General features: G+C 43.5%; 1 protein-coding gene across 1 annotated transcript in view; it reads left to right on the top strand.

Annotated features, from left to right (window-relative positions):
* The window catches only part of ASPH (aspartate beta-hydroxylase), a 179,017-nt gene that overhangs the window by 112,640 nt on the left and 38,778 nt on the right, over window positions 1-27,599 (top strand). The window contains exons 16-20 of the mRNA XM_037058615.1: window positions 6,118-6,268; window positions 9,038-9,174; window positions 14,813-14,911; window positions 17,390-17,479; window positions 22,573-22,710. Coding sequence (XP_036914510.1) covers window positions 6,118-6,268; window positions 9,038-9,174; window positions 14,813-14,911; window positions 17,390-17,479; window positions 22,573-22,710 — 615 coding nt within the window. The remainder of the gene's footprint in view (window positions 1-6,117; window positions 6,269-9,037; window positions 9,175-14,812; window positions 14,912-17,389; window positions 17,480-22,572; window positions 22,711-27,599) is intronic.

Below are 27,599 nucleotides of genomic sequence, written 5' to 3'. Positions count from 1 at the left end.
GAGTGTAAGGAGAACCAAGAGAAAGCAGAGAGCAGCACAGGGTGTGTGAGGGAGATGAAAGGCAATCCTGAAGAGGTTACATTTGAGCAAAGCCTTGAAAGTCTTTACAAATAAATGTACATTCAAAGAATATTCCAGTGTTGAAATAAATATTAAATCCTCTCACGTAATAACATATGCCATAAAGAACGGGCGATAGAATAAAGAGCATACCTGTTAAGATCCGGGGGCTGCAGGTGACAGAGCAGATAGCACTTTGGAGAAGGTGACCAGGCCCTTGCCGATGGGGCTCAGTTGGTGGGAACGTTGTGGCGGACACCAGACGGTCGCAAGTACGATTCCCAGTCAGGGCACAAACCTGGGTCTGGGGTTCAGTCCCTGGTCAGGGCGCCTATGGGAGGCAGCCAGTGGATGTTCCTCTCTCACATTGATGTTTCTCTCTCTGTTCCTCTCTCTAACATTAATAAACATTTTCAAAATAAAAAAAATTTAAGAACATTTGATCAGAAAGGGCTTCTCTAGGCAGGTGACAAATGGTGAAGGTCACAAAGTGATAAGGTCACAAAAGGAGCTGACGGGGCAGAAGGGGCGGCAGGAGCGAAGGCCACAGTGCAGGGACGGGATCTGGAGTAAGGGGCTCCGGGACAGAAAGAAGGGCTGCTCAGAGGCACTGAAGGAGAAGTGAGGCCAGGGCCGTGCAGACTGCAGGCGCTGTGCATTGGGAAGCCATGGGAGGGTTTATGCATCCGTGTGACTGTCTAGTTTTGTTTTGTTTTCTCCCATAAAGTGAGGTTTAGTTGCTGGGTGGAGAATGGGTTATGGAGGCAACTAGAAGCAAAAATGGGAAACTAATGGCAGGTGCACTTGAGATGCCGTGGCTCAGACCATGGTCATGGCCATGGAGATGGGAACTGGGCAGAGGGCAGAACCGAAAGGACTTGAGAGATTGATTAGCTGTAGGGTCAGAGAAACATAGAGAGGAGTCCAGGGTGACTCCTGGGTTTCTGGTTTGGCCAACTGAGGAGAGGACAGTGCCAGTTTCTGACCAGGAAGATTGGTGGGGGGGGGGGGGGGGGGGGAGGGGCTTGGAAAGGTACAAAATCAAGGGTTTAATTTTGGTCCTGTTAAGTTCGTGATGCCCATTAGGTGTTCAAGTGGACATGTCAGGTAGAATATTGGATTTATGGAGTCTGGAACTCAGGGTAAACCAGGGCTGATAAACAAATGCGTCCAGCAGGAAAGCTCCTGCCTGGTGGCATGAGATAGAGTCTGCAGAGCTATAAAAATATTCCAGACCGTGGGGAAGCTAACAACATCCCTCTGGAGGGAGGCAGGGCAGTGACTTCCATATGTCGCTCACACAGGGACTCCCACGTTATAGGCAAACAGGTCTATTTAGTTCTGAACTAAAGGTGGTGACCATTCAAGATCCAGATGCTCGGGTTCTTCCTGCTTCCCCATTAAAACTGTACTAATTAAATTTTAATGAATTGAGTTTGTGAAAAATGATTGCAAATTCATGTTACAGGCCAGGTTTCGCAGACAGCAGCTATATCAGCTTTGTAAATTAATTTGGTCAGCAATCCTGCAAAATTGCTTAATTGCATTGCTATTAAGCCAGAGAAGGTGTGTTTCCAAAAGATCATGGCTGTGGAAGTAAGTGATGCGCTTTGTCACAGGCACTGAGAGTCGTTGGCTAAGGAAAGCATATTAACTAGAGAGAATGATTGATGCAAGTGTTCATTATATTATGGCAGAAATATTTTGTGCTTTAGAATTTTTATTTGTATGTGATATTAATTATGGGTAGCAAAATCCAAAGAAATGCACTGGTTTTTGCTCATGGTGATTGTTGTATTTATAGCCATCTGTAACCATAGGAATTTGAGATTGAGGCTTCAGGCATTATTTTTTTTATCTCTAAATGATTATACTAGAAGGTGTTACCAGTAGTTATGTTGCTGTGGCAGAAAGTAAAATGTAGGTGTGGTAAGTTAAATTTTAATGGAATAATTTAAAGGAAATTTAAAATTCATAAGCGTAAAAATAAAAATTCAACAGAAGGTAGATTTAATACGAGGAATAAATGACGACTTTTTAATTCTTTGTGAGCAGATTAAATACTGGTAATTAGAATATACCAACTAATTTTTTAAATTCAGCAATATTAAGTTAAATACAAATTATTATATCAATCATTTCTAAAGTAGCAGTCTTATTCTTTGGATTACTGTGAAAACCAATTTTGACCAATTTCTCTGAACATCAGACACAGAATCTAATATTATAAACTCAACTAATGTTATTATCTTAACATGAGCCATTAGTGCCGCTGCGGCAGAAACTGACACGTCTTTGAGGACAGTGGGTGGGTTGAGTCAAGGCAAGGCTTTGAGATGTTAGTGTCCGGGAACCAATCTTCAGCTCAAATTATTTTATCTACAGATGCTGAACTGATAAAGATCAGTCTGTATGCTTTGATTTTCAAAGCAAAGCCTATCGTGTTCATTCAGGAGATTTTAAAGAATTAGGTGCCATTTGAATACTGATAGTTTCCCAATTCTGGAAGTTGTTAACTGTTATATAGTTATTACAATGAAGGACCTTGAGTGGGTGGGTGGGGGGAAGAGAACAAGGCATATGGATTACGTCATTTCTTTGCTCTTTTCGAATTGAGTTTAGATATTCCTCGCTCTGCAAAGATGGGTTATCTGGGTAGGCATTTGTCATTGCATTAACCTTGAAGAGACCCTCCAGTTCCAGGGTCTATTGGCAGCTTGAAGAGGCTACCAAATGGCAACTGTAAACTAGACCTAGATGGTCTCCCAAGGCTCCCTCAGGTCTAGGCTCTGGCATTTTGTGGAGTTATATATAAGCCATCATGTTTGGTGTGAGTTAACTCTTCAGAGCCAAACTCATGACAAACTGATGCCTTAAAAATTGTTTGAAGCCAGCATATGAATATATCAAAAGCTAAATGGTCAGGATGACCCGTATGGGTCATTAACATTGGACTTCCTCACCTGGTAGGTAGTGGTCTCCTGTTCTGTTTGAACAGATGCTCATATACCCTGAGGCTTTTTTCTGTGAAGCAAGAGTGATACCCTTTTCTAATCTGGAGACTTGTTTGTCCTGTCAATGTCTCCTTTTCAGGAATCTGTCTACTGCTCTCCGTCTCCACTGCTTCACTTCTAGCCCTTGTCTTCTTGGGGAACTTATTCTAATCAGTGCATATTAGCAAGTTATTTTTTATGTGTTATTTTCTGAAAAGCTTCCCATTGCAATTTTGTCAATTTGTGCTGATTCTTGGGAAGGGATGAATCATTTTCTTACCACATCCTGAAATTGTGGAGTTATGCTTTATTTTGCAGAAGCTATACATTAACTACAGCATATACTTTATTTTAACAAGGTAAGCGTATTAAATGGGATATTCTGAGGGGAAAAATTGTATATGCTACTTTTAGTATCTAACTAAATATAGTCTTCAAATTTAGACTACAAAATCTGATGAGCTTCTGATGATCATGTTATGCATTTTCTTCTCTCTTCCTACCTAGTATTTCACCCCCCATGCTCAATTTCCTGCTACGAGTCTTGCTTATTTCACTAAAAGAAAACAAGTATTCACAGAGCATTTCCACAGCTCTACTACTGCACTCACAAGCTACCCACAATTGCTCCCATGTGCTCTGCTTTCCCACCTTCTAACCTGGGTGAACTGTTCTGGTCCCCTATCCTATTCCCTCTCACCTACTAAGGGACATAATTCTAGTTTTTACGCCCCCCCTCTGCACCACCAGATTTTCCTTCTCTACTGAGTCTTGTATATCACCTTAGAATCATGCTATATTTCCATTGTTTATTTTTTAATTTTTTAAAACATTGTATTAATTAATTTTAGAGAGAGGAGAATGGGGGGAGAAAGAAAGGGAGAGAAACATCCATGTGTGGTTGTCTCTCATGCGCCCCCTACTGGGGGTGGGGGGACCTGGCCCGCAACCCAGACAAGTACCCTGACTAGGAATTGAACTGGTGACCCTTTGGTTCACAGGCCTGCATGCAATCCACTGGGCTACATGAGCCAGGGCTATATTTCCATCATTTAAAAAAGAAGAAGAAGAACTCTCCCTTGTCTCCACATTCCCCTCCACTTACTGGCCCATTTCTTTTCCGTTTATAGCAGAGCTCCTCAAAAGAACTGTCTGCACCATCTTCCCTCCTGCTTTCTCTTGAACCTACTTCATTCCAAGTCCCAAGTAGTCCCACGGAAATGCTCTTGTCAGGACCAACAGAGGCTACACACTGTCCAGTCTGGCATCTTGTCCACCCCGACAGCCACTTCTATACAATTGCTCACTCCCTCTCAATACTTGGACACCACTTTTTGTTCTTTTTGTCCTTTTCTTTTTTCCTCCCTGTCCTTTTTGCTCATCCTCTGCTATCTTCTGACCTCTAGTGACTTTGAAATCTTGCAGTTCCTTAGAGTTCTGGTCTTGGACCTCTTTATTTCTCTGTCTGTGCTCAGAACTGCTTCTAGCTTCTTAACTTTAAAAACCATCTCTGTCTTGGCAATTCTCTAATGTATGTCTCTTACTCTCACCTCCCTCCTCAACCTCAGACTCATGTATGCTTCCTCCTACCCAGTATCTCCACTTGGGTACCTACTAAGCATCGGGGTTTAATATGTCCAGAACTGAATTTCTGATTCCGTATGCCTGCAGACCTGCTTCTGCTTTGTCTTCCCATTCTTAGGGCATGGCAAGTGCATCTGGTAATTGCTTAAGCCCCAAATCCTCATTCATCCTAGGCTTCTCTCCCTTTTTCTCATACCCTACATTCAGACCATCTGCATATCTGGTGGCTCTGACCTTCAAATTACATTTATAATCTAACCGCTTCCTACCACCTCCATTTCTACCACCCTAGTCAAAGCCATCACCTCCTGTCTGGAATCCTGCTAGAGCATCCTAACTAACCAGGCTGTCTGCTTCTCCCCCACGCATCCCAACTGTTCTCCATATTACTGCCAGAGTGACCCATGGCACATACCTGAGGTCCCATCAATGTCCCAGTGTCTGTCCATCTCATGTACAGTTAGTGTATTAGAGCTGGAAATAGCTTACCAGGTTCTTCATTAGCTGGACCCTCACCCCCATCATGTCCCCCCTGCTCCCCTCCACCACCAGCCTTTTCTCTCTTCCTCACTTCCACCTCACAGCCTTTGCTCTGGCTGTTCTTTCTCTCTGCCTGGAACGTTCTTCCCTCAGTATCCTCATGCCCCGCCCCCTTACTTCCAGACCCTCCCTGGTCATTCTGATTAACGAAACATCTTCTCTACAACCCCACTTCCAACATTGCTAAGCCTGCCCTTTATTTATCCGCAGCACTTCTGGCCATCAGACTCATGGTACTCTTGTTTGTGTATTGTCTTTCTTTCCTCTCCAGAATGAAATGAAATGGGAAAAGGGCTTTGTCTGCTTTGTTCAGTTTCTCTGCCACGTGTGTAGAACAGAGACTGGCTCTCAGAAATATTAGTTGTTGCATGAATGAAGGAACACAGGAATGGTGGGCTGGAGTACAGTCTATATAATGTTAATGTATAACATGATATAAATCACCATCAACCCCCAGGAGATGGGTATCAAACCCATTTTCCCTGGGGGCCACATCAGCGTTGCAGTTGCCTTCAAAGGGCCGAATGTAATTTCAGGACTGTGTAAATGTAACTACTCCCTAACAGTTAAGAGAGAGCTCAGTGCTGCCACCGGTAGAAACAAGTACTGGGCTGGATAAAACAATTGGGGGGAGGGGGGGCTGCGGATTCAGCCCTTGGGCCTCCTGTGTGTCACCTGTGCCCTAGCATATATTAGTCTTGCTTTTATGATATTCTTTCCTGTCTGTAGCCTAATAGCCAACCTTCCTCCATTTTATGGAAATAGCATGTTGTATTGCTTTTCTTTGTGTATTTTTTTAGTCTCTTGATAAAGAGAAAACTTTAATTTGTCTTGAGTTATTTTTACAGCATGTAGAAAAGTAAACTTTTTATGAATATATTGGGTGACTACAAATACGGGCTTGTCCTGGGCCACTGATTCAGTGTGGGACTCCCTCTAGTGTGAAGACGATTTGGCCGAGAAGAGAAGGAGCAATGACATGCTTCGCAGGGCCATCGAGACCTACCAAGAGGTAGCCGGCCTGCCTGATGTTCCCGCGGACCTGCTGAGGCTGAGTTTGAAGCGGGGCTCAGACAGACAACAGTTTCTCGGTAAGATGGAGTAAGAAAAGTTAAATCAAGGCACATGCCACGCTCTACCTTGAAGAGCCTGAAGGCTATATGTACTCTTCAAAGAGTCCAGTCACATGGAAGGAGACCTGAGTTCTATAACTAATTTCAGGTAATTTACCTGACTGTTTCTTAGACTAAAATAGCAATCCTAACCTTGATAGTCAAAAAGATGCCAATAGTTTTCTTACCCCCTTTCCCTCCTCACCTCACCGCACCCACTTTAAAACTGAGGTAAATGGGATGCTGAGAGGCTGGATAATTTGCTTAAGGAGTTATAACTAATCAACTAATAGGTCTAGAGTCAAAAACTCTTCCTATCGTGCCAAATTCTTTTCTGTCTTAATTAGAACAAGACAGATTCATGGAGGTTAAACTGATCAGTGGGGTGATATTTACAGAGGAATGTTAAGAGGTCCAAGCCCTCTAAAATCTTACGTGTAAGGTTTGACTCTGTACCGAGAAAAATAATAGGACAGATTTTTAATGACTAAGTGCTTTGAAAAGAGCAGCATAAGGTATATCCTCCGAGTAACCCAGGTGCCTGGCGCCAAAGGCAGCGCGGCGAGCTGTAGCTCACCTTCCTTACCGCCGGGCTGTGATCCTGGCCCTCGTAACTTGTCTTTGGTAAACTGGGAAGGCAGAGTCTAAGCCAGTGCTAAGGTAGGAGCTCACATAGCGATATGCAAGGCCAAGTGACCCTTTTTAGCAGTTCTCTGAGGAGCTGAATTAAAGGTAGTATGTCACTCTCATAGGTGACCAAAATCTCTGATAGGAGATGACCCAAGTGATGTTTATAAAACAGAAGAAATGGTCAATTAGACTTAGAATCTTAAGGGTCAGTTCTGGGGGAGAACAGCGTAGAGCGTACAGACAGGAGGGAAATGGCAGGGCTGGGACTCAAGGGGGGGCACTGGTCTTGGGTGCACAGTCAGTACCACTGAGCCGTCCTCTTGCTTCAGGCTCAGCGGGCTGTGCTCGGCACTGGTTACTGATCCAGCCCTTCAGTTTTTGATATTTTGTTCATCATATATATTTACATTATTTATGGGTGATTCTTGTATGTGGCCTGACTGGGGATCAAACCCACAACCCTGGCCTATCAGCATGAGGCTCTTACCAACAGAGCTAGCCATCCAGAGTGATATTTACATTAATTTTGATATTTAAAAAGAATACATAAGCCCTGGCTGGTGTGGCTCAGTGGATTGAACGCTGGTCTGGGAACCAAAGGGTCACTGGTTTGATTCCCAGTCAGGACACACGCCTGGGTTGCGGGCCAGGTTCCCAGTAGGGGATGCGTTTGAGAGGCAACCACACACTGATATTTCTCTTCCTCTCTCTCCCCTTCCCCCTCTGTTTAAAAATAAAAAGAATACATAAAACCTCTCATCTTGATTGCTGAATATTTGGTACCCTCTTGAACTTTGCACCGAGGGCCTCGTTTGCCTTGCTTATTCCTAGCCTGGTGGGGGAAGGCTGCCTATGACCAAATCTAACCCTTTTCCACAGCAGTCTTTCACTTTGGTCCTTTCCTCTGAGTGAGAATGAGGCAAGTTCAGTAGAGGAATCCCTGGGAGGAGGGAACTGTGTGCAGAAGACGTCAGTGAAGGGGACACAGCGATGAACTGTGTGCACAGTGGAACACAGTGGAATAGGGTTCCATGGTGCAGAGGGTGGGGTGGGGTGGGGCGGAGACGGCAGTAGGAGGGGTTTCCACCAGAGCTTTGTAGTGGTTCACAGGGAAAGTGTAAAAGCAGGAGAAAAGCGTGAGATTCGTCTGGGCAGATAGGGTAAGAAGGCTCCTTAGATTTATCAGTAAAGGAATGAACAGCTGAGCAAGCCTAGCCCAGATTGGCCAGTAGTGGGGAGCCAGCCATGAGACAGGTTGGTGATATTCTGTGCCCAATGATCTATCTGTCTGTGGGGCTATAGCTGTTGATGGTCCTAAAGTTCTTGGTTAATATTCAGTTTGTGGACAAGTGAGCCCTTTAGGTGATTAATTTTGTCATGTATACTAATCTTATCCTGTACATTTTCTTGTATTCCATTTGTCTTACCTACTTTGGTGACAAGTAGTGACAATTGATCCCAGAAATTTTAATTTTTCATCAGATAGCTTTAAAAATTAATTGAAGCTGGTGTTTCCATGGCTCCTATGAGCGTAATATACTATCGTCCACCAGAGGGCCCCATGACACTGGATGATGCCTCGTAGCTGCACGAAGAGGCTCTTGCCCAGAGATGAGGGCGCTCTTTGTTTCAACAGTGTCAGCAGGGCACCTCAGTGCCTCCTCGACTTTCACACAGGGTTCTAGACCTCAAATGAGTTAGGTTTTTAATTTGTTCGTCCTCTATTCATATTTTTTTCTATTTATAATTTTAAAGCTAATCTTAATAAACCAAAAATATCTCAGTACAATTTTTTTAAGGAATTGGTAACTGAAACTTTCTTAAGACTGAATGTAATGTAAAAAGTAAATGTTAATGAATTCCAAAAATAAGACTGTCTTTAAAGTGTTTATAATCAGTTTTATATTTAGCATCTATTTATAGGTGTTATTGACACCATCACAACTGCGTGATGAAATCCTAGTGGGTACTTAGCCACCTGTGTACAGAGTCAGGTTCAGGCTGGTCTTCAGGTTCTGTCCGATAGTCTGTCTTGATTTAAGTCTCAATATAAAAGTGTACATTTTGTCTGTATCATTTCTATTGGATTCTCTTTTTCTTCTCTTCCCACCAAATCAGGTCACATAAGAGGTTCTCTTGTTACACTGCAGAAGCTAGTTCAGTTATTTCCTGATGACACTTCCTTGAAGAATGACCTCGGAGTGGGGTATCTCTTGATAGGAGATAACGATAATGCCAAGAAGGTGTATGAAAAGGTGAGCAAGCAGCAATCTTCTGTTAACTATGTCAAATTACACTGAACACGAAGTTCTAATGTTACTTGTATATTGTAATGCACCCTATTTCTCTCTTTATGTTAAATTAAATGGCACGTATCATGATAATGAACTTCTTAATACTGTTTTCATATCACTACTTTTCCCTTGATCAAAGATTTTAAATTTTAGTTGACACTTGGTACATCAAAACTTTCGACCTATAATTGCAGTACTTTTTTTTTTTAGAAATGTCAATTTTATTATTTTTTTAATTATTTATTTATCTTTAGAGGGGAAGGAGAGAGGGAGAGAAACATCAATATATGGTTGCCTTTCGTGCGTCCCCTGCTGGGAGTTGGCCTGCAGGGAACCAGCCTGCAACCCAGGCATGTGCCCTGACTGGGAATCGAACCTCGATCCTCTGGTTTGCAGGCTCATGCTCAATCCACTGAGCTATGCCAGCCAGAGCATAATTGCGGTACTTTTAAAACTTAATTTTTCTTCAGTCCACAAACAGCCTTTCTAAAAATATTCTCTATGATAGGAGGAGGAACTCAAGTTTTTGCTGAACTCTGTGAAACACAGTCCTTTCCTTTTCCCGCTAGAAGCCTCATCTACAGAGAGTCAACAGAACTTGGGTCTTCTGGGTGTAGGGAGGACATGACTCACCTCTCAGAGGTCACCGACCCTGATCCTCTGCTCCGGTGCCCTTCCAAGGATTTCTGCCTTTCAGTGGACATTTTAATAAGTAACCTCGAGGTCACAAGTAACTATAAAATCTAGAAAACCATGGCTCCTTCAAGCAATGAGGGAATTTATTTGGTGTGAAATAAATAGGCTACCCAAGAAACTTTGAAGCTGGAGAAAGTTAATGCCTCTGTAAAGGAAAGATGAACACATTTATTTGGTGTTCTTTAATTTGGCCTTTACCTACTTATGTCTGTGGTTTTCCAGTCGGCACTTTTTACATCAAAACGCTCCTCCCTCACGGAGAGCCAGTGTGATTCCTTCTGTTTTTTAAAAGGCTGGCAAGTTCAGTGTGATAATTTCATACCCAGCCTGTGGACTGCTCTGCTCATAAAGGGTGCTTTCCTCCTTTTATTGCTGTAGATGCTTCACTGAAAATCATCGCATTTTGGAGCAGTTTTCTCTTCACCCTCCTCATTCTTTTTCTCTTTTCCATGGGAACAGAAACAAAACCTTTGCTTTTTACAGCATGTCGAATATCTGCATAAAGTGGATTCATCGTGCAGTGTTGGAAACCTGCGCCACCTACCAGCATACCTGTTCCAGATCGCCAAACATGCCCACCTGGGGCATTATATTTTTCAATGGCCAAAACCTAACGTTGAGCACCCTGTCTAACAAAGTTTGGGTAAGGGATACACCATGTATCTCAAAGATTCAGGATTGTATGAATGTAAGAATTGTTCGACTATATTTGATACACCCATTAATCTGCAGAGGCCACAAAGATTGAATTGTAGAATTAATGCCTCCCTCCTCCCCTGCCTTCCTTCCGAAAATCATGACCAAGTTCGACTGAGAGCACCAAGCCCAGGTGAGGTTAGGGCAGGATCTGAAAACGTACTAGTCTCTCTCTCTCACTATGGATTTGACCTTCCTCGCCTTCTCACAATCTTCCTTGAATGTATTCACTCTTTTTACCTGACACTAAATCTCAGGTACTGAAACATTTTTCTTCATCTTGAAAAATATTTCCCTACTGTTGTTTATACACTGGAAATCATACTCCCACCTAAACAAACATAACAGGATGCAGAGAGTCTAAAATATAGTAATGTAATACCATTGAGTGGGTTTCTTCTTAAAGAAGCAGTAATAGACTGCAAACAGGTGTGGGGTTTGCCTTTTGTTTCCTCCTCCCACTTCAGGGTTGATAAGCTGTGTCTAATGGATTCTCTTTCCTTAACCCGTTTATCCTGACATGTTATGGCTCCGTCAAAGATCATTTCCAGAAAATGATACTGTCATTTTATATTTTTCCATGTTGATGTTTATCTTTGAGTAAATTAATAAAAATGATTAATCGTTCCCTTTCTGGACTTTTGCTGTGTTTCGTTTCAACGGTGACTGACTTTAAAACGGTCAGAGGTAGGTCGCTCACCTCTGCACCTCGTGGAGGCGCCCCTGCGCTAGTGAGTAACCAACCCTGCCTGTGACCTGAGGTCAACTCGTCTTACTCCTCACAGGCGTCCATTCTCTTAGCCAACTGCTGTGTATCGAAACCCATCACACAGCTTGGGAAATGGTTGCTACGGGTACAAACACAGTGTGTCCTCATGGAGGCTACAATCTGGTGCCAATTCACTAGTTTCCCTTCATTTTACCTTCTGAGTATCTTTCAGATCCCCTCCATGTTTAACTCAGGCACTCGGCAGCTCTTGCCTGTTAGGCCAATTTATCCTGTACAGGGCTGGGACCTCCAGCCTTCACCCACACAGGCCACAAATCTGACCCTCCCATTCTTGGCTCTAACCCTTCAGTGGTTCCCATTGCCCGCTGCTGTGGTCTTCAGTCATGTCTGAATGTGTAAGCTGCCAGTAAAAAATGTTTCAGCAAGTACTTGTGAAATGTATATTTGTGTATATATTATGTATATGTGTGTACGTACTAATATGTGATGGACATTGTAGAAGGTACACACTCCAAAATAAGTTTTAAGAGGAAATAACTTATCAGATTCTTTTTAATTTCATTGAACTGCCCCAACATTGTTCATTCTCCCTGAAAAATATAATACTTTAGTAATATCAATCTATAAACAATACCACTTATGATTATATGGTCTTTAAAATTCTGCTAGTGTGTCATGCGAAGAATTTGTGCTGGGACTAGACATGCCAGCTACACTGGGATTTTTTTGTTTTTCTCTGTGGCACATGCGTGGGTGTGTGCGTGTGCAAAGAGAGACTGGATCTGTTATATTGTTGCTATTAACGTCAATCCAGGTTTCCTAGAAATCTTATACAGCCGCTTGTCCTTTTCGGAAGGTTTGTTGGTTACAGCTGGATTATACACCCTGCACACCTGTGATGCGCCCACATGGGAAATGCAACAGGCACCGCAGGCAATCGGAATGAGTCAGGCAGAGAGGGCAGCACCTGGTTGCCTAATCGCCCACCCTCCCCTCCCCACCGCATGTGTGTCCACTGGGCGTGGGACTGTCTGCCACACACAGGAGAGGAGAGCCCTGGAGCCTGTTGCATAGTATCTGCTATATTTCAGAGACACGCAAACAGAAACTTTTTCATTTTCTACTCCCCAGTGGGTTATCTTGTACCTGAAACTAAACAGGAGCCTTTGTGATTTGCCTCCTGCCCGCTTCAGTCTCATTCCGTTTTGCTGTTCCTGGCCCGCTGTTCCCTTTTCCCCTCTTTCCCCTCGGCCTTAAATGCTCGCCCCCTTCTGTCTCCCCCACTTCCGCTCCCTGGTGAACTCCCAGTCAGTCCTGAATAGCTTTCATACCCTGCCCTGCCACACTCACCCCAGAGTGAGCTAGGTGTCCCTCCTCTGCACTCCCTGCATGCCTCATTCCTGTAGTCACCCTTACCACATTGCATTGCCATTGTCCGCCTCCAGGTCCTTCTCCCTCCCTTGACTGAGAGCTCACTGAGAAAAGTGAGTGTATCATACTTATCTATGTCTGGAGCCTAGAAGAGTTCTGTGTGTGCTAATAAGATGGTGGCTGTGTGTCTGCAGGAGGCAGAAATGCCATCTGTGTAGCTGCAATAATTATGATAACCCCTTCAGAGTTACGCTGCCAGAAACATGACCTGCCTCGGTTCAGTTTTCTTTCAGAGGTATTGGCTGAGCTCCTCCCTGCTCAGCACCTAGCTTGGTAACAGGGGCTGTGGAAGGTGCAGAAGAAACGGAGTTTGTGCTTTCAGGGATCTAGGTTGGGAAGAAATCCGCGTGCACCCATCCATTCAGTCAGGGTGGATTTCTTGACCGCCTGCCATGTGCCAGGCACCTTCCGAACACTGAGGATTGGCAGTGAGTGCAACAGGCACTATCCCTGTAGCACTTATTTCATAGTGGGGGAAAATACTAAGTCAAATGGTCAAATGGAAATGAATGCCATGAATAAAAAGGAGTAACAAGGAATCAGGAGAAGGAAGTTAGAAAGTGACCAGTGATGAGGAGGAGGGTGTCTGCTTTACATCAGGTGCTGGTACATAGGCCTCACTGATGTGGCCTTCAATCCCGGCTTCCTCAAGGTCAGGGAGTCAGCCCTTTGGATAGCTGGGAGAAGACCGGGGCCAAAGAGCAGGTGCAGAGGTCCTGAGACAAGCATGCCCTTGGCTTGTATTGCAGCAGTAAGGAGTGCAGGGTGCCTCAGAGTAGCTGGGGAGAGGCCAGAGAAGTAGAGATCCCCCCGTCTTGCTCTGAGAGAAGTGGAACCCCTTTGGGTTTTGAACAGAGGGGAGACGACATCTGACCTAGGGTTAGTGAGTCCATTTAGGGCCCCATGTGGAGAATGGGTGACAGGAGAGCAGGGCTGGGGTGCAGGGAGGGGAGAAATCACTGACTTGGACCAGGGTGGCCGCAGTGAAGGAAGCAATAAGTGATTCGGAATGTATTTTAAAGGTAGCGTTGGCCGGGTTTGCTGGTGGATGGGCTGCGGGACGGGATACCAGCTGGAAAATGCTCGAGTGTCTGTGGTGTGTTCTTTGGACTCGCAAAGGCCATGGGGACCTTCTCCTGCACACTTACTCCTCCTGCACACTTACTCCTCCTGCACACTTACTCCTCCTGCACACTTACTCCTCTCCTGCACACTTACTCCTCCTGCACACTTACTCCTCCTGTGCAAGGAATCCATCGTGGCCGCACCCCCTTTTCTATTAGATTCAAGGAAAAAAGAGGAGCTACAGGATATTCACTCAACCCAAACCTTCTTCATCTTTCGCTTTCGTTCTGTAAATCAGTTTGTCTAAGTGATTTCACAAGTGGAATGTTTTAAATTCTCACTGCTAATATTTCATTTAGATGCATTTTGAATAATTTATCTGTAATCATAATAAATGCGTATGAAAATAAACTGTGGGTTGATTTATTTTAAATATTTATCTGGGTTTTATCACAGGTTATTGGATTTGCTCACCACTTTATTGTCAGTCCTTAAAATGGTCCCGACCTCAAGAAATTTATGTTGAATCAATGGATCATGATAAACTACAAATGGAAAACTAAATTTCCTGTTCATTAAGGCAATGTGCGAAGCATGTATGTAGAGAAATGTATAATCATTAAGAGTTGACTTTAAGATAGGGAATTTAAAGTCATTTTTCTTGATTACTGAAAAAATATTGAAGCCGTAACAATTGACAGCTGTTTTGCTGATTTGCATTGTCAAAGTAATGCTTTACCAGTCATTGCCTTTTTATATTTATTTCTTCATTCTTGAAGTACTAATGTGTAAATGTGAAAACATTGAGTTGAGAGGAAATGGGGCCATTTAAGCCTAATATATTGCAGTGGAACAAAACACAAGTGTTTCAAGCTGTAACATCATAATTCAAGTACAGCAAAGCTAATTAAAATTTGTTTTGACAGTCGTTTGTAGAATTTGTAGTCAGTCACAATAGCTTTTTGTTTTCTTTGACTTTAGGTTCTGAATGTGACACCTAATGATGGCTTCGCTAAAGTGCATTATGGCTTCATCCTGAAGGCACAGAACAAGATTGCAGAGAGCATTCCCTATTTAAAGGTAACTGTCCCGGCCCTCGCTCTTTTTTTAGCTTCTGGTTCTTTTGAATGACTTGGACCCCTTCGGCTGTGCCTTGTAGATTGTCCTGCATGCACCGCTGGGTCTTTTCAGGGTGAAAATGTGCATCCTCTGACCATGATGTTCATAGGCCAGTGTGGACCGCTGCCATGACTGAGAGTGACCGTGACATTCATAGGCCGGTGTGGACCTCTGCCATGACTGGGAGTGACCGTGACATTCATAGGCTGGTGTGGACCTCTGCCGTGACTGGGAGTGACCGTGACATTCATAGGCCGGTGTGGACCTCTGCCATGACTGGGAGTGACCATGACATTCATAGGCCAGTGTGGACCTCCGCCGTGACAGAGTGTCAAATGTAGAAATACTAACTATATGAGCAGAGACTCTTTAGAAAAGACTTTGTGGAGAAATCCCTAAAACTGCAGTTGTCATTAGTTTTTATTGAAGCATCAAAGGTGTCTTCCAAGATAATTAACATAATTTAAAATATGGGTAATGAATGAAGTGTCCCTTTCACAATTGAATTGTACACTAAAACCAGCTTGAACAGGACTCATGAACCTATGCAAAGTGAGGTAACGCATGCAGACGGAATAGGCCAAACTCCAAAAAGCCTGGGAGCTCACAATATTCAGATTGAAGTTTACGGTCAGTCTTCTCACATATCCAGTTGAATCCTTGTCAGCTCACTAGAATCACGTTTGGTCTGGCGCAGGGCTGCCAGCAGAACCTTCTGCACAGCGGAGGCATTTCTGTGCTCCCCTGTGGTAGCTGCCCGCCACAGGTGCTGGTGAGCACCCAAAATGTGGCTTGTGTGACTGAAGAACTGAATTTTTATTTTTAATTCTAATTAATTTTAAGTTAAATACTAACTTAACTTAAAACATTAGCCAATGGCTACCATATTGGCCCAGCAGCTGACTGAATGCCTGTGAACTTCTTTTTAAGTAGCAGTATATTATACCTCTTGATCTCTTTCGTAGAAGATGCCAAATAACAGCCCACTGCAAATAGCTCGCATGTTATATTTGGCCAACATAATTCTATTAAAAACATTTTTAACTGCTTGTCTCTGTTGAGAATCTGCACATTTTATGTAATCCTGCAGATGTCTGGTTTCTTGGGAAGGGTCCTATCTGGCCCCCACCCCCAGGAGCCGAGCAGCGGTGGGAGAGGTGTGCACCCCAGTCTGTCTGGGCTGTCCCTGGGTCTCTGCAGACTTTTCCACCCGGGCCACCACCGTGTGGGCATGCGTGTCTCTCTGATTTAAAGTGCTCCCTCTGGGTTTGCGTTGGCAGATGAGAGCCTGATAGGACTCTCCTGCTTCAGAGCCTGGGAGAAGGAAGGCAAGGTAGTCAGTTAACCAACAAGGACCTTTATTCAAGTGCCTGTCAGTCAGGAACCCGGACCACAACGCTCCTCCTCTCCTGAGGGACGCTTTCCTCTTTCTTGCAGCTACTTTTCAACACTGTGCCAATAAGATTTCTTCCCAGGAAAGATGTGCTCCTTGTGAAAAAGCCTCAAGGAGGCAGATTTACTCCTTGATATTTAAATATTTTTAAAGATTTTGTTTATTGATCTTTAGAGGGGAAGGGAAGGAAAGAAGGACAGAAACATCAATGTGTGGTTGCCTCTCGTGAGTCCCCTGCTGGGAACTGGCCTGCAACCCAGGCATGTGCCCTGACTGGGAATCGAACCGCGATCATGTGGTTCACAGACCCGCACTCAATCCACTGAGCTACACCAGCCAGGGTGATATATAAATTTTTTTTTTACCTTTTTCCTTCTTTTACTTTTTAAATTTTATTCTCTTACTTTACTATTTTCTCTCTCTTTTTAACATAAATTTTAATTCAGTACTTGTGTGGGAGATTGGGATAGATATTAACTAAGCGTTTTAAAATAGGATTTGTTTAATAATAATTACATTTTCAGATTCCAATTAGCTTTAATCATACCATATGTTTTATAAAGTATTTTATTGAAAGGTAAAAGCACATTTATTTGGAGAGGGAAAAAATATCACTTGCAGTTGGGTCTCTACCACTTCAGACATATATGCACAACTAAACATTTTGGTTCAGGTATTTTTTTAAAAGCCTCTAGATGACAGATGGTCAGATTTGTAGAATAAAATAAATGTGATCGATACCCACCCAAAGAAATTCTTTGGGATATTGAAATATGATCATACCCACAGAGACAATTCACAAAGCACCATGCTGATTTTGTGATCAGTTAATGATTAATGTATTATTAAGTTTAAGTGTTATTACCACCTTTTTTTATTATACTTACATTGTAAATATCGACCAGTACTCTAACTGCCAAACTTTAATATTAAGAGGAACTTGTCTGGTTCTTAGATTTTCGTGCGGTATATAACGATGAAGTGAATCCGTGGATTAGACATGGTATTTAATTCTTTCACAAGTGCCAACACTGTCTTTTCTGCAGGAAGGAATAGAATCTGGGGACCCTGGCACTGATGATGGGCGATTCTATTTTCACCTGGGGGACGCCTTGCAGAGGGTCGGGAGCAAGGAGGTAATGTGTTCGTGAACTTTCTTTGTGGGGGCAAATTATTTCTAAGAGAAAGTTGCAGTTGAAAAAGTATTTTGAACGTAAATTTTCGAAGGTGGTGACTTAAACTTTTTGAAACAACTCAACAATTCCTACATAATCCCATAAAGAATTTTCGGGATTTGGCTTTTACAGTTTCTGAAAGTATCTGAGGAATCATAAGAGCAATCTCTAAATTAGCATGTCTGTGTGTGCCTGTGTGTATCTGTGTGTGTATATGATAGACATTACCTTAAACATATTTTTAAAGTGTGAAATAAAGTGATATCTTCTAAACTGTTTAAATATTTTTGAAGTATTTTAACAGTTTGCTTAGATTTATTTTTATTTGGGAGCTTAAAAGGTAATTATTTTAGAGGGAAGTCTTTTTTTTTTTAAGATTTTATTTATTTATCTTTAGAGGGGAAGGGAAGGAGAGAGGGAGAGAAACATCAATGTATGGTTGCCTTTCGTGTGTCCCCTGCTGGGGGTTGGCCTGCAGGGAACTGGCCTGCAACCCAGGCATGTGCCCTGACTGGGAATTGAACCACGATCGTGTGGTTCACAGGCCCGCACTCCATCCACTGAGCTATACCAGCCAGGGCCTAGAGGGAAGTCTTTATTCAGCTGATTCCTAAGCACACTGAACCCCATGGTTAATTGTGTGAATTATCTTCTGAAATACTTAGTATCAAGTTTAAGGGGAACAACTGTAGCAATAGTAGTAACAGGTACTGATGCAGAAAACATAGTAGCTAAAACAAGTTACATATTTCCTTTGTGGTTGTTACATTTTCTGAGTATAATGTCAGCTTCTTTAAACATAATATTTGATCATTAATCATGACGTATGCGGTAAATTCCCAAATGATCACAGTCAACCTGCCATGATTTACATGACATTGCTGGACGGCAGACCTGCCACCACAGGGCCCTGCACACGGCTCTAGGCCAGGCTCCGCATGCAGTCAGGGATAAAAGGGTGAAGTGAGGCCCTGAATCTTGGTAACTCTTGTATCCCATGTATGTGACCAAGAGGTATCTAAGGATAACACAGCATCAGGCTTCTAAGATTAATAATGTGGGGCCGTTTGGACAATCAAAGGGTCATTGGAGCAAGGGGTTTTGTGATGAGGTAATGGCCAGCTGGAGACACAAACCTGTCTGGGGTAACAGAGGTTGAATCGCTGACATTTTTCTTCATTCATTTCTATGTATCTGTACCTTCCCCCGTCTAGGCTACCAGTCGGTCAATTGAAATAGAATGAGGCATGAGAGGTGAAGAGAAAAAAGGGAGAGGAAATTGCCAATTAGTAATAATTTTTTGTGTTCCTTCATTCTTTTAGATGTAGATGTCGGATCCCTCCTTTGAACGAGAGGGATAAGAAAGACTTAGCTGTGGTATCTAACACTGGATAAATGTCCGTGTCTAATTCCTGTAAATGTATTTGTCACTAACTAATTTATCTTTGAATATCTCAGGGTCCAGGGCAGAGACAGATAAAAGGAGTCTGTGATTTCTTCTTGTATCTTAGATGAAAACAGCCCTTACTTCAAGGGCAAAGAATGCAACACTAAACACTCATTAAGGGCTTGGGGTTTGCACGTAAGAGACTATGGTTCTATTAGCTTGCTTAGTTATTAATATGCACAGAACACACAGTTCTTGAATTTAAAAAGTGCACAAGGATTCGTCCTTACAGTAGAATAGAAACAAGCCCATGGAAACCCTGTGTTAGTTTATTCTTTGTGGCCAGTATTGAACCTGTGAATTGACTGCCAACCTCTGAGTTTGCATATCAAGAAGCGCCGTCCTTCCTGGTCTCAGTGTGTGGAGCTTTGCTCCCGGCACCAAGAGCAAAGCAGACCCATAGCCTCTGTGTTGCAGAGGCTGACAAAATTGTTTTTGAAGAAGGTTCTTCGGATGGGTGTGTTTTGTATGGACAGGAAGAGGAAGGTCGACAAACCAAGATAGTCTGAGCAGTTCAGCCTCAGCTATTACCAATATTTCCATAACCCCCAGATCCACATTCCAGCTCTTGTCTCCCCAAATCTAGATTTGCGTGTCTGCTGCTTGCTTAGTCTCACCACACAATGTCACAAAGACAGCTTACTGATCTTCCTCTAAACTAGTCTTCCTCCTGGGTTCCCTCTCTTCTTATTTGATGACATTCACACCTTTGCAAGGTCAGTGCTTGAATCAGCTCTTGTGCCTCCTGCTTGGAGAGGCTCCCATCTAGACGGGGCCAGGATCCACCTGTTGGAGTGCGTGGCACCCTTGTCACCTTCCCCTTTGCCCAGTCCAGTGCTGTTGAATGTTACCTTCCACGTCAGTGCTGGCTGTAAGAACCTGGCTGTTGCCTTCTGCTTTCGTCTTAACCTTCTTCCAGGCCATCTTATGTTCAAACAGGTGCAAAATAAAAATACAGTCTTGTTTCTAAGTGACGGCATTCACAGTCCTCCAAAGGCCAGCTTCAGCCAACTGTTCTCCCCACAAGCGTGCCCCCCCGGCCCCACGTGCACCGTGCTCCGGCACAAGGGACTCTGGCTGAGGTGGGGCCTGAGTTGGACTCACTGGACACACTTTGTCTGTGTCGTGTGTGTGTATGAAACCATGCATGGCAATAATTTGAAGTCTAGAAAATGCACCTAAGTAGGTGCCCCCAGGCACTCTATTTTAGGATTCTTGATTAGAGGTGTAAAAGGGAAATAATACCAGGGAAGTTTGCAGAGGATTCTGACTTGATTATTGATTTTCTGACAACTCTCACTGAAAAGTAGTTTAGATACTGAAGAAAGGTGGGGGCAACCTGGCTGAATTCTTCGGGTCCTCTATGTAACTGGAGGTGATTTTTACCCTCATTGAAGATATCAGTGAAGATGACTTTTATAAAACTCCTCATTTATTACTGCCATGGTGTGTTTCTCTAAAAGTTAAATGGGAGAAGGGCCCAGAATTCAGGGCCCAGAGGACTGACTCTGAGTATCAGGAAAGGGCTTAGAGATAGTTTATTTTTATTTATTTATTTATTTATTTATTTATTTATTTATCTTTCGAGAGGAAGGGAAGGAGAGAAGGAGAGAAATATCAATGTATGGTTGTCTCTCGTGTGTCCCCTGCTGGGAACCGGCCTGCAACCCAGGCATTCCCAGTTGTGTGTTCCCTGACTGGAACAGACCTCGATCGTGTGATTCACAGGCCCGTACTCATTCCGCTGAGCTACCCCAGCCAGAGCTAAAGATGGTTTAGATGTGACATTGTCAGTGAAGCCAGGGGCCCAGGCATCTAGCACGGTGACTGTTAAGGCCGGGACTGTCATTAAAGACTTCTAGCTCCTCAGCTGGAGCTTACAGTAATTTTTTTCACTATTCTAATAATATACGTAGTTAATAGAATGGATTGCTGATGATTCAGAAATTAATAAGCCTTAAAATTTTTGAAAAACTGCCTGTTGTAACTAAAATCACTGTTCACTTTAACACTGAAAAATATAGGAAATAAAATCCTAAGTTTACATTGGACGAAATTAATGAAAATAATCCAATGAATTCCAACAGTAAAATGTTATTTTTTTTAAAAAAGTCAGACAATTAGCTGTTTTAAGTTTCTGGTTTTTAAAGTTCCTCTTTTATGGCTACAATTTACATGTATTTCAAGGAAAACATAAAAATGGTCAGCCTGTACATTCTTCACTTGACCTTGAGGAAGGTCAAGTGAAGAAAGGTAATTATTATTGAGAAAGGTAATTAGGTAAGTGTATCACTTGTGATGGTTTTTTGATTTTTTAATGATACAAAGGTGGAAGGATTAGGGAACGAGTCGCCAGGTGCCGTGGGTTATAGTCAGAGATTTGGGGCTTTTACAACCTCAGTTTCAACATTTGTGAACTGGAGATATTTGCAGTTATGGGAAAGATCAAAAGCCAATGACATGTGTGAAAGCAAGTGCTAAACTGAAGTGAGCTGCCAAAAACGGGAAGCAGGCCTGCTGTCCCACTTGATTCTTCCAACGAAGGAAATTTTGAAGTATGAATATTAGAAGGTTTTTAAAAGTTACTATAGTGTATACTTAAAGTACTCACATATCCGGAGTTTTATGAAGATACTCAATCTGCTTGGTATTAAATGGCTGCCCTCAACTGACCCAAATGTGTACTTGAAATCACTCTTGCGAAGTCACCTCTAGATCAGACCTGTACAACCAGAGGGAGACGACGGAGTGTCTCAGTAGAGCCGCCTTCTGCCCTGAGAACGGCGGCCGTGTGCCCTGCAGGACAGACGTGGGGGGCGGGCCGCTGGGAGAGCATATGGCCGGGCGTCCTTGAAGGAGGCACCTGGAGCCTCTGCCCTGCGGCCAGCTGTCCCTGAAAAGCCTGGTCCTGGAGGCAAGGCGGGTCACGTTACAGCCAGCCTGCAGCCACAAATGGGGCCCCTCATGGCAGGGGAGGAAAAGGAACAAAACCGCTTTTGGAAAAAACCTAATGTGGTCTATCACTCTATTAATGCCAACGGAGAATAATATTTCCTTTTGTCTACTTAACGGCATGGAGGATTTACCCTCAGTTACCAGGAGGTGGCTTCCTCAGTGCGGGTGGGGAAGAACCCACGTGTGAGAAAAGGGGGCACTCTCGGTGTTAGCATTCCTGGTCAGTAGGTGTAAATATCTTAAAAGAAGTTATCAAAATCATAATCCTTTTCTTTTAAAGGAAACATAAAAATGGAATTGAAGAAATGAAAGCTAGAATACATGTAGTCTCCTTAAGTGTCTATAATTATTTATTACTCAGCAAATAATCCCAGACCCTGTGCTGGACACTCTGAATGCCTGCAGCATGAATCCTTTATTAAAAGACTTCACAGCCCAAGACTGAAGATAAAATGCACACATTCGTGTGTGATAATAGGTCATAACCAGAGATCCAGTCAAATGACAGCATTCTCCCTGGTGTAACAGATTTGGGCCTGACCAGCAAGCTCTTTATGTAAATGGCACAAAGTAATACTTGACTTGCAGTGACTTGAATTTTTAAATGACTAAAAATGCCTCAATTGCAGTTCATTTTTTTCTGTTATTTTAGGCGTACAAGTGGTACGAGCTTGGGCACAAGAGGGGACACTTTGCATCTGTTTGGCAGCGCTCCCTCTACAATGTGAAGGGACTGAAAGCCCAGCCCTGGTGGACGCCGAGAGAGACGGGCTACACGGAGTTGGTGAAGGTGAGTGTTAAGTCAGCCTTCATCCTCTCCAAATCACTGTCTGCTTCCTGCTCCAAATCAGGGCGCGTCTCATGTGAAGGCCTGTCAGGGAGGAGGTAAATTTTGCATCCAGTAACATTAGCCAGAAGTTTAGTTGAGATGATGAAGAAAGGAATTTTTCTTAAAGAGCAGTTCTCACATACTTTGGCTGAAGTAGTCCTTCACACTCTTACAAATTATTGCACACCCCAAGGGGTGTGTGTGTGTGTGCAGGTTATGCCTATCAATATAATTATCAGAAATTGAAACTGAAGAAATGTAATAATTATTTGTGAAATCTTGAAAGTAAAAATAACTCCATTACATGCTAATATAAATAATTTCTCAAAAAATGACTATATCTTCTAAACAAAAAAATGTAGTGAGAAGATTGGAATTGCTCTTGTATTTTTACAAATCCCTTTGGCGTCTGGCTGAACAGAAGACAGGGATTCTCATGTCTGCTTCACACACACACCATCACAGCGCCAAAGTCATCTCCTTTATGTGCTAGACGGGCGTCGGCGGTCCGGCCCGAGAATCCCACTGCCATCTGTGTATTATTCATGTGAGAAACAACATTCTGGCTTTTAAACAGCTGATACTACGTCTGGAGTGTGTGTTTTCCAGCACAACCAACCAGCTCTCCAGTTCTCAGTGGACGTTGACTGGGTGTCCTACAAATTTAACTCAATTCTGACACCGTCTCCCTGGAGATGACATTGTGTTCCTCAGCCCCACAAGACACCCCTTATCAGATGCCAGTCACGAGTCCAGGTTGTCACCTGTGCTTCTGACCAACTGGCTTGTACATCAGAGGTTCCCACAAGCCCTTCACTGGATTTAATTACCATGCTAAAATGGCTCCCAGAAATAGTCACTTAGGTTTACTAGTTTTTTATGAGGGATTTATAAAGGATAGTGATGAACAGCCAGATGAAGAGGTACATAAGACGGGTCTCGAAAGGTCTGAGGGCAGGAGCTTCTGTCCCCATGGAATGGGGTATGACATCCCGTTGGTATTTGGATTCCTTCCCCCAATCCAGTAGCTCATCACATCTTGTCATTCAAGAGTGGTGGGTGGGTGGGCCTGAAAGTTCTAACCCTCTAATCATTTGGTCTTTTTGGTGACCAGACCCATCCTGAGACTATCTAGGAGTCCATCCTAAGTGACCTCATCAACATAATATTAGGTGTGTTCTAGGAGCTTCTAATGAATGACAAAGAAACTCCTACCGTTCAGGAAGTTCCAAGGCTTTCAGGGGCTCTGTGCCAGGAACCTGGGAAGACGACCAAATATGCATGCTATTATTATACCACAGGCCGCCCCCTAGTGGTTGGAGCCCTTTAAACAAAAGGGTTAAGACAGTTAATAGACATTGGTGCATTTTGGAGTCCCATTCATTCATTAATGATTAGTCCGTCATCATATTATATGAAAATATCCCCCAGGGCAAGGCCACTCAAGTTCACAGGCCTCCATGGATCTGGTAGGAGTGGTCTTGGCAATAGGTGTCTTTTCCCTTTCAGACATCTGGTACAATTGAGGTAAGAGACAATATCATCTCTTGTTCTAAGCCTCTTTTGAGGTGTTGACGTATATTGGATTTCTCTCATTGCATAACCCATATTTCCATTCCCTTCCCTTCAGCCACTACTCCTGTGTCTCTTCATTTATACTCATACTTTCCACCTTTGGAAAGGACATTAGGTTTGGCCACTGTGCTGGTCTGGATTTCAGGCAGCAGTACTGGTCTAGCAGGTGCCTCCCCCTCTGTCCGCTCCCGTTCAGATAAGGCCAGTGGAGCCAGGGGCAGAACCAGTGGGCTGTTTCTGCCACCAGGCAACGTAGCTGCATTCACTGCTGTGAGAGGGGAGGAGGCAGAAGCAAGAGTGATGGAGCTTGACACATTTGGAATCTGGGTGATGGATATATGGGGGTTTCTTATACTCTTCTCTCAGGCTTCAGATAAATATTTTACATTTCTTCAAATTTTTGTTTGTTAAAGAATATCTTAAATAAAACATGTCTATAAGACTTACAAGGTTTTACTAATTAATTTGGCCTGCTTGGGGGAAAGAAAAGTTTCCATGCGGTATCTGTGGACTTACATTGAATGTATCTTACCTGGCCATGTTTATTCTGTATTTCATTGTAAAAACACACTATATAATCATCATAAACAAACTGTGATCCATAGTTTTCATATACTCCAAGGCAGAGTAGGCTGCTATCAGTTAGCCTTCGGATGTTTTGTAAATCAGAAGCCATGGTATGGTGGCAGTGGGCGCAGATTGATTTAAAGAGGTTCTCTATCCAAAGCAGAAATAGTATAGGAAAAATATCTCCCTCCATAAGTAAACTACATTAAACACTGTCGGCGATTCTTTTCTTTGCAAAACTCCGTCCTGTCTCAGATAGTATCACACCGAGCTCTTCTGATTCTCTCTCCACCAGCTAATCTTTATCTCTTCATCTTTTTGTAAGTACATTTCTCCACTGAAGCTTTCAGGATACTTTCCAATTCAAGTAACAGAAATGTGGCGTGAATCTGGCTGAAACCAAGGACTTGGACTGACTCACGTGCAGGGAGCCTGGCAGCAGGGCAAACCGCAGGGGCAGCGGCACCGGGGGTGGGGGGGGGATTCTCCTGTCTTTGCGCTCCCTCCTTGGTCAGCTTTGTCCTCCTGAGAGCTTTCTACAAGGGGACTGCCAGCAGAAACGGGAATGGGGGCTGGAGAGTATTTGGGGGCTTTGTAACATTGTTCAGCCCCCACACCAGCCCTAAATGCCTTCTAGAAACCTCTGAGCAGACCCTGTCCTGTGGGTCATAACCACCTCACAGGGGTACTCACAGTTACAACAGAGTCTGAGGAACCAAGTAGCTCACAACAGGCTGAGGCAACCAGCGTCCAGCAGGAGAAAGAGTGTCCTCGCCATCAAGCAGGGAACAAAAATCTTTCCTTCTGTCTGACTGAGCCAATTTAAGTCACATTTCCCCTCTGGATGAAGTATTGGCAAGGGGCTATGAGATTTTCTTTAAAACAACAGATTAACCCCTGGAGCCAGGGAACAGTCATATTCCTCTACCTTCAGTGGGTGATCTGCCAGAGGGGGAGCATCGGAACTGAATTAGGGCTCTGTTAGGAAGGAGGAAGAGACACGTGGATGCTTGGGAGGCGACCTAGTTGCTCAGTGGCCTGGCTGACTGTGGACATGCTCTCAGACACAAACATGGTTCTCTGGTCTCTCTTCCTTGTGATTCATTTCTAAGAAATCTTTTCTGCTCTGGTTCAAATGCTGTTAAAATTTCTACCAAAGCTATGCCTCCCAAATAGGCTTCTCACTTTATTTATTCTCTCCAACTGTGTGGTAACATTAACAGTCAATGTGAAAATTAATTCTCTGTCCAATACCATGATACATTCCTTTCCATCTTCATGGTTTTGATTCAGGATTCCCCCTTACTCTAAATTCCAGGTTATGACTCTGTCCTGATCTCTTACCACCACACTGTGCTGTCTTTAATTCAGCCCAAATCTCTCCTCCCACCAAAGGATAGTTTCTTCTCCTTTACCCCCTCCCTTTTTCTTTCTCCTGCCCCCTTCACATCTAATTCCTATTTACCCTTCACATGTTAGAAAAGTTGTTATTTCTTTTAGGATGATAACTTAGAGGTCCTTCCTTACATGTGTTCAAAGGCACCTTGGACACCCTTTTTAAACACTAACACACTGTGTCCTAACAGCCCCTTTAGTTCTCAAGAGCCCCGTGAGATCATGTGCGCTGAGGGCGGACCGCATCCGTCAGGACTAGTACAGGGTTAGCACCGTCTGACATAGGAGAGGCGCTCGCAAATGAGGTCTGTTGTATGAGCTTCTATGAACTTTGTTTTCTTGAGTTGTTTCATAGGAGTGTCAGAAATCCCAGGAACATAAAAATCTTATTACTTAGCCTTTCTCACATACAAGCAGTTGGCACAGTTGGCATCCATCTTGGCCTTCACTAAATGTTGGGGGGAATTCTTTTTACTTCCACTAACCAGGGAGAGGAAGGACTGTGGAAGGGAAAGATCCCCTCTCCCTGCCATTTCAGGAGCGGGAAACAAAGGCATTTATTTTTAGACATTGCTGCTGCCTAATAGGGAAGATATGTACAATGTTCAGAGCCTCCATTGAAACTTCAAGCATATAATTGCCTATAAAATATTGGGTAATGGGGCAGGATTTTGGAATGGTAGAAAGAATATTTTATAAATCTAGTCCTTCATAAAAGCAATGAAAATGCTGAGAAAAATACCAAAATCAACTTTTCCAGAACTTGCACATTGTGTAAAGATGTATAACCACCTGAGAAACATTGCTCAAGAAAGTCCGCTAAACCTCAGTGAGGACAGCAGGATTTGTGAGAGAGCAACTTGACTCGCTCCCGTCCACTCCTCCCCAGCTCCAGCGCAGCCTGGCAGGCTGGCATCTCACAGCACTGGCTGTGAAGACCAGCCCTGCAGGCACCCATAGCAGCGCATCAGGGAGGGAGCACCCCACAGAGTCCCACACGCAGAGCAGGGCCGGTGTTTGATCTGTCTCTGGGCTGCGTGGAAAGCCCCACGCTCAGGAGGACATCATCATTCTTTGACCTCACTCAGAAGTAAAGCTCTGTCCCAGTCTGTTAGATAAAATAGTCAGTGGTAGTTTTTGTTTGTTTTTTAAATACCACAGCTGCCCAAGACAGCTGTACCAATTGGGGCAAACAAGAACCTGGAAAAAACTTTACCAGAGAAGGTGGTGACATCTGTAGAATACCCCCTTTGGCACACGGGGACTACACCGTCTTCTCAGGGACACACCAAACTTCCTTCAGGACATACCGC

The sequence above is a fragment of the Sturnira hondurensis genome, unplaced genomic scaffold (assembly GCF_014824575.4).
Source record: "Sturnira hondurensis isolate 20B ecotype Veracruz unplaced genomic scaffold, ASM1482457v3 Scaffold0010128, whole genome shotgun sequence".
Lineage (NCBI taxonomy): Eukaryota > Metazoa > Chordata > Mammalia > Chiroptera > Phyllostomidae > Sturnira > Sturnira hondurensis.
The sequence above is the reverse complement of the archived record's forward strand: the minus strand, read 5'-3'. Positions and strand labels throughout refer to the sequence as shown.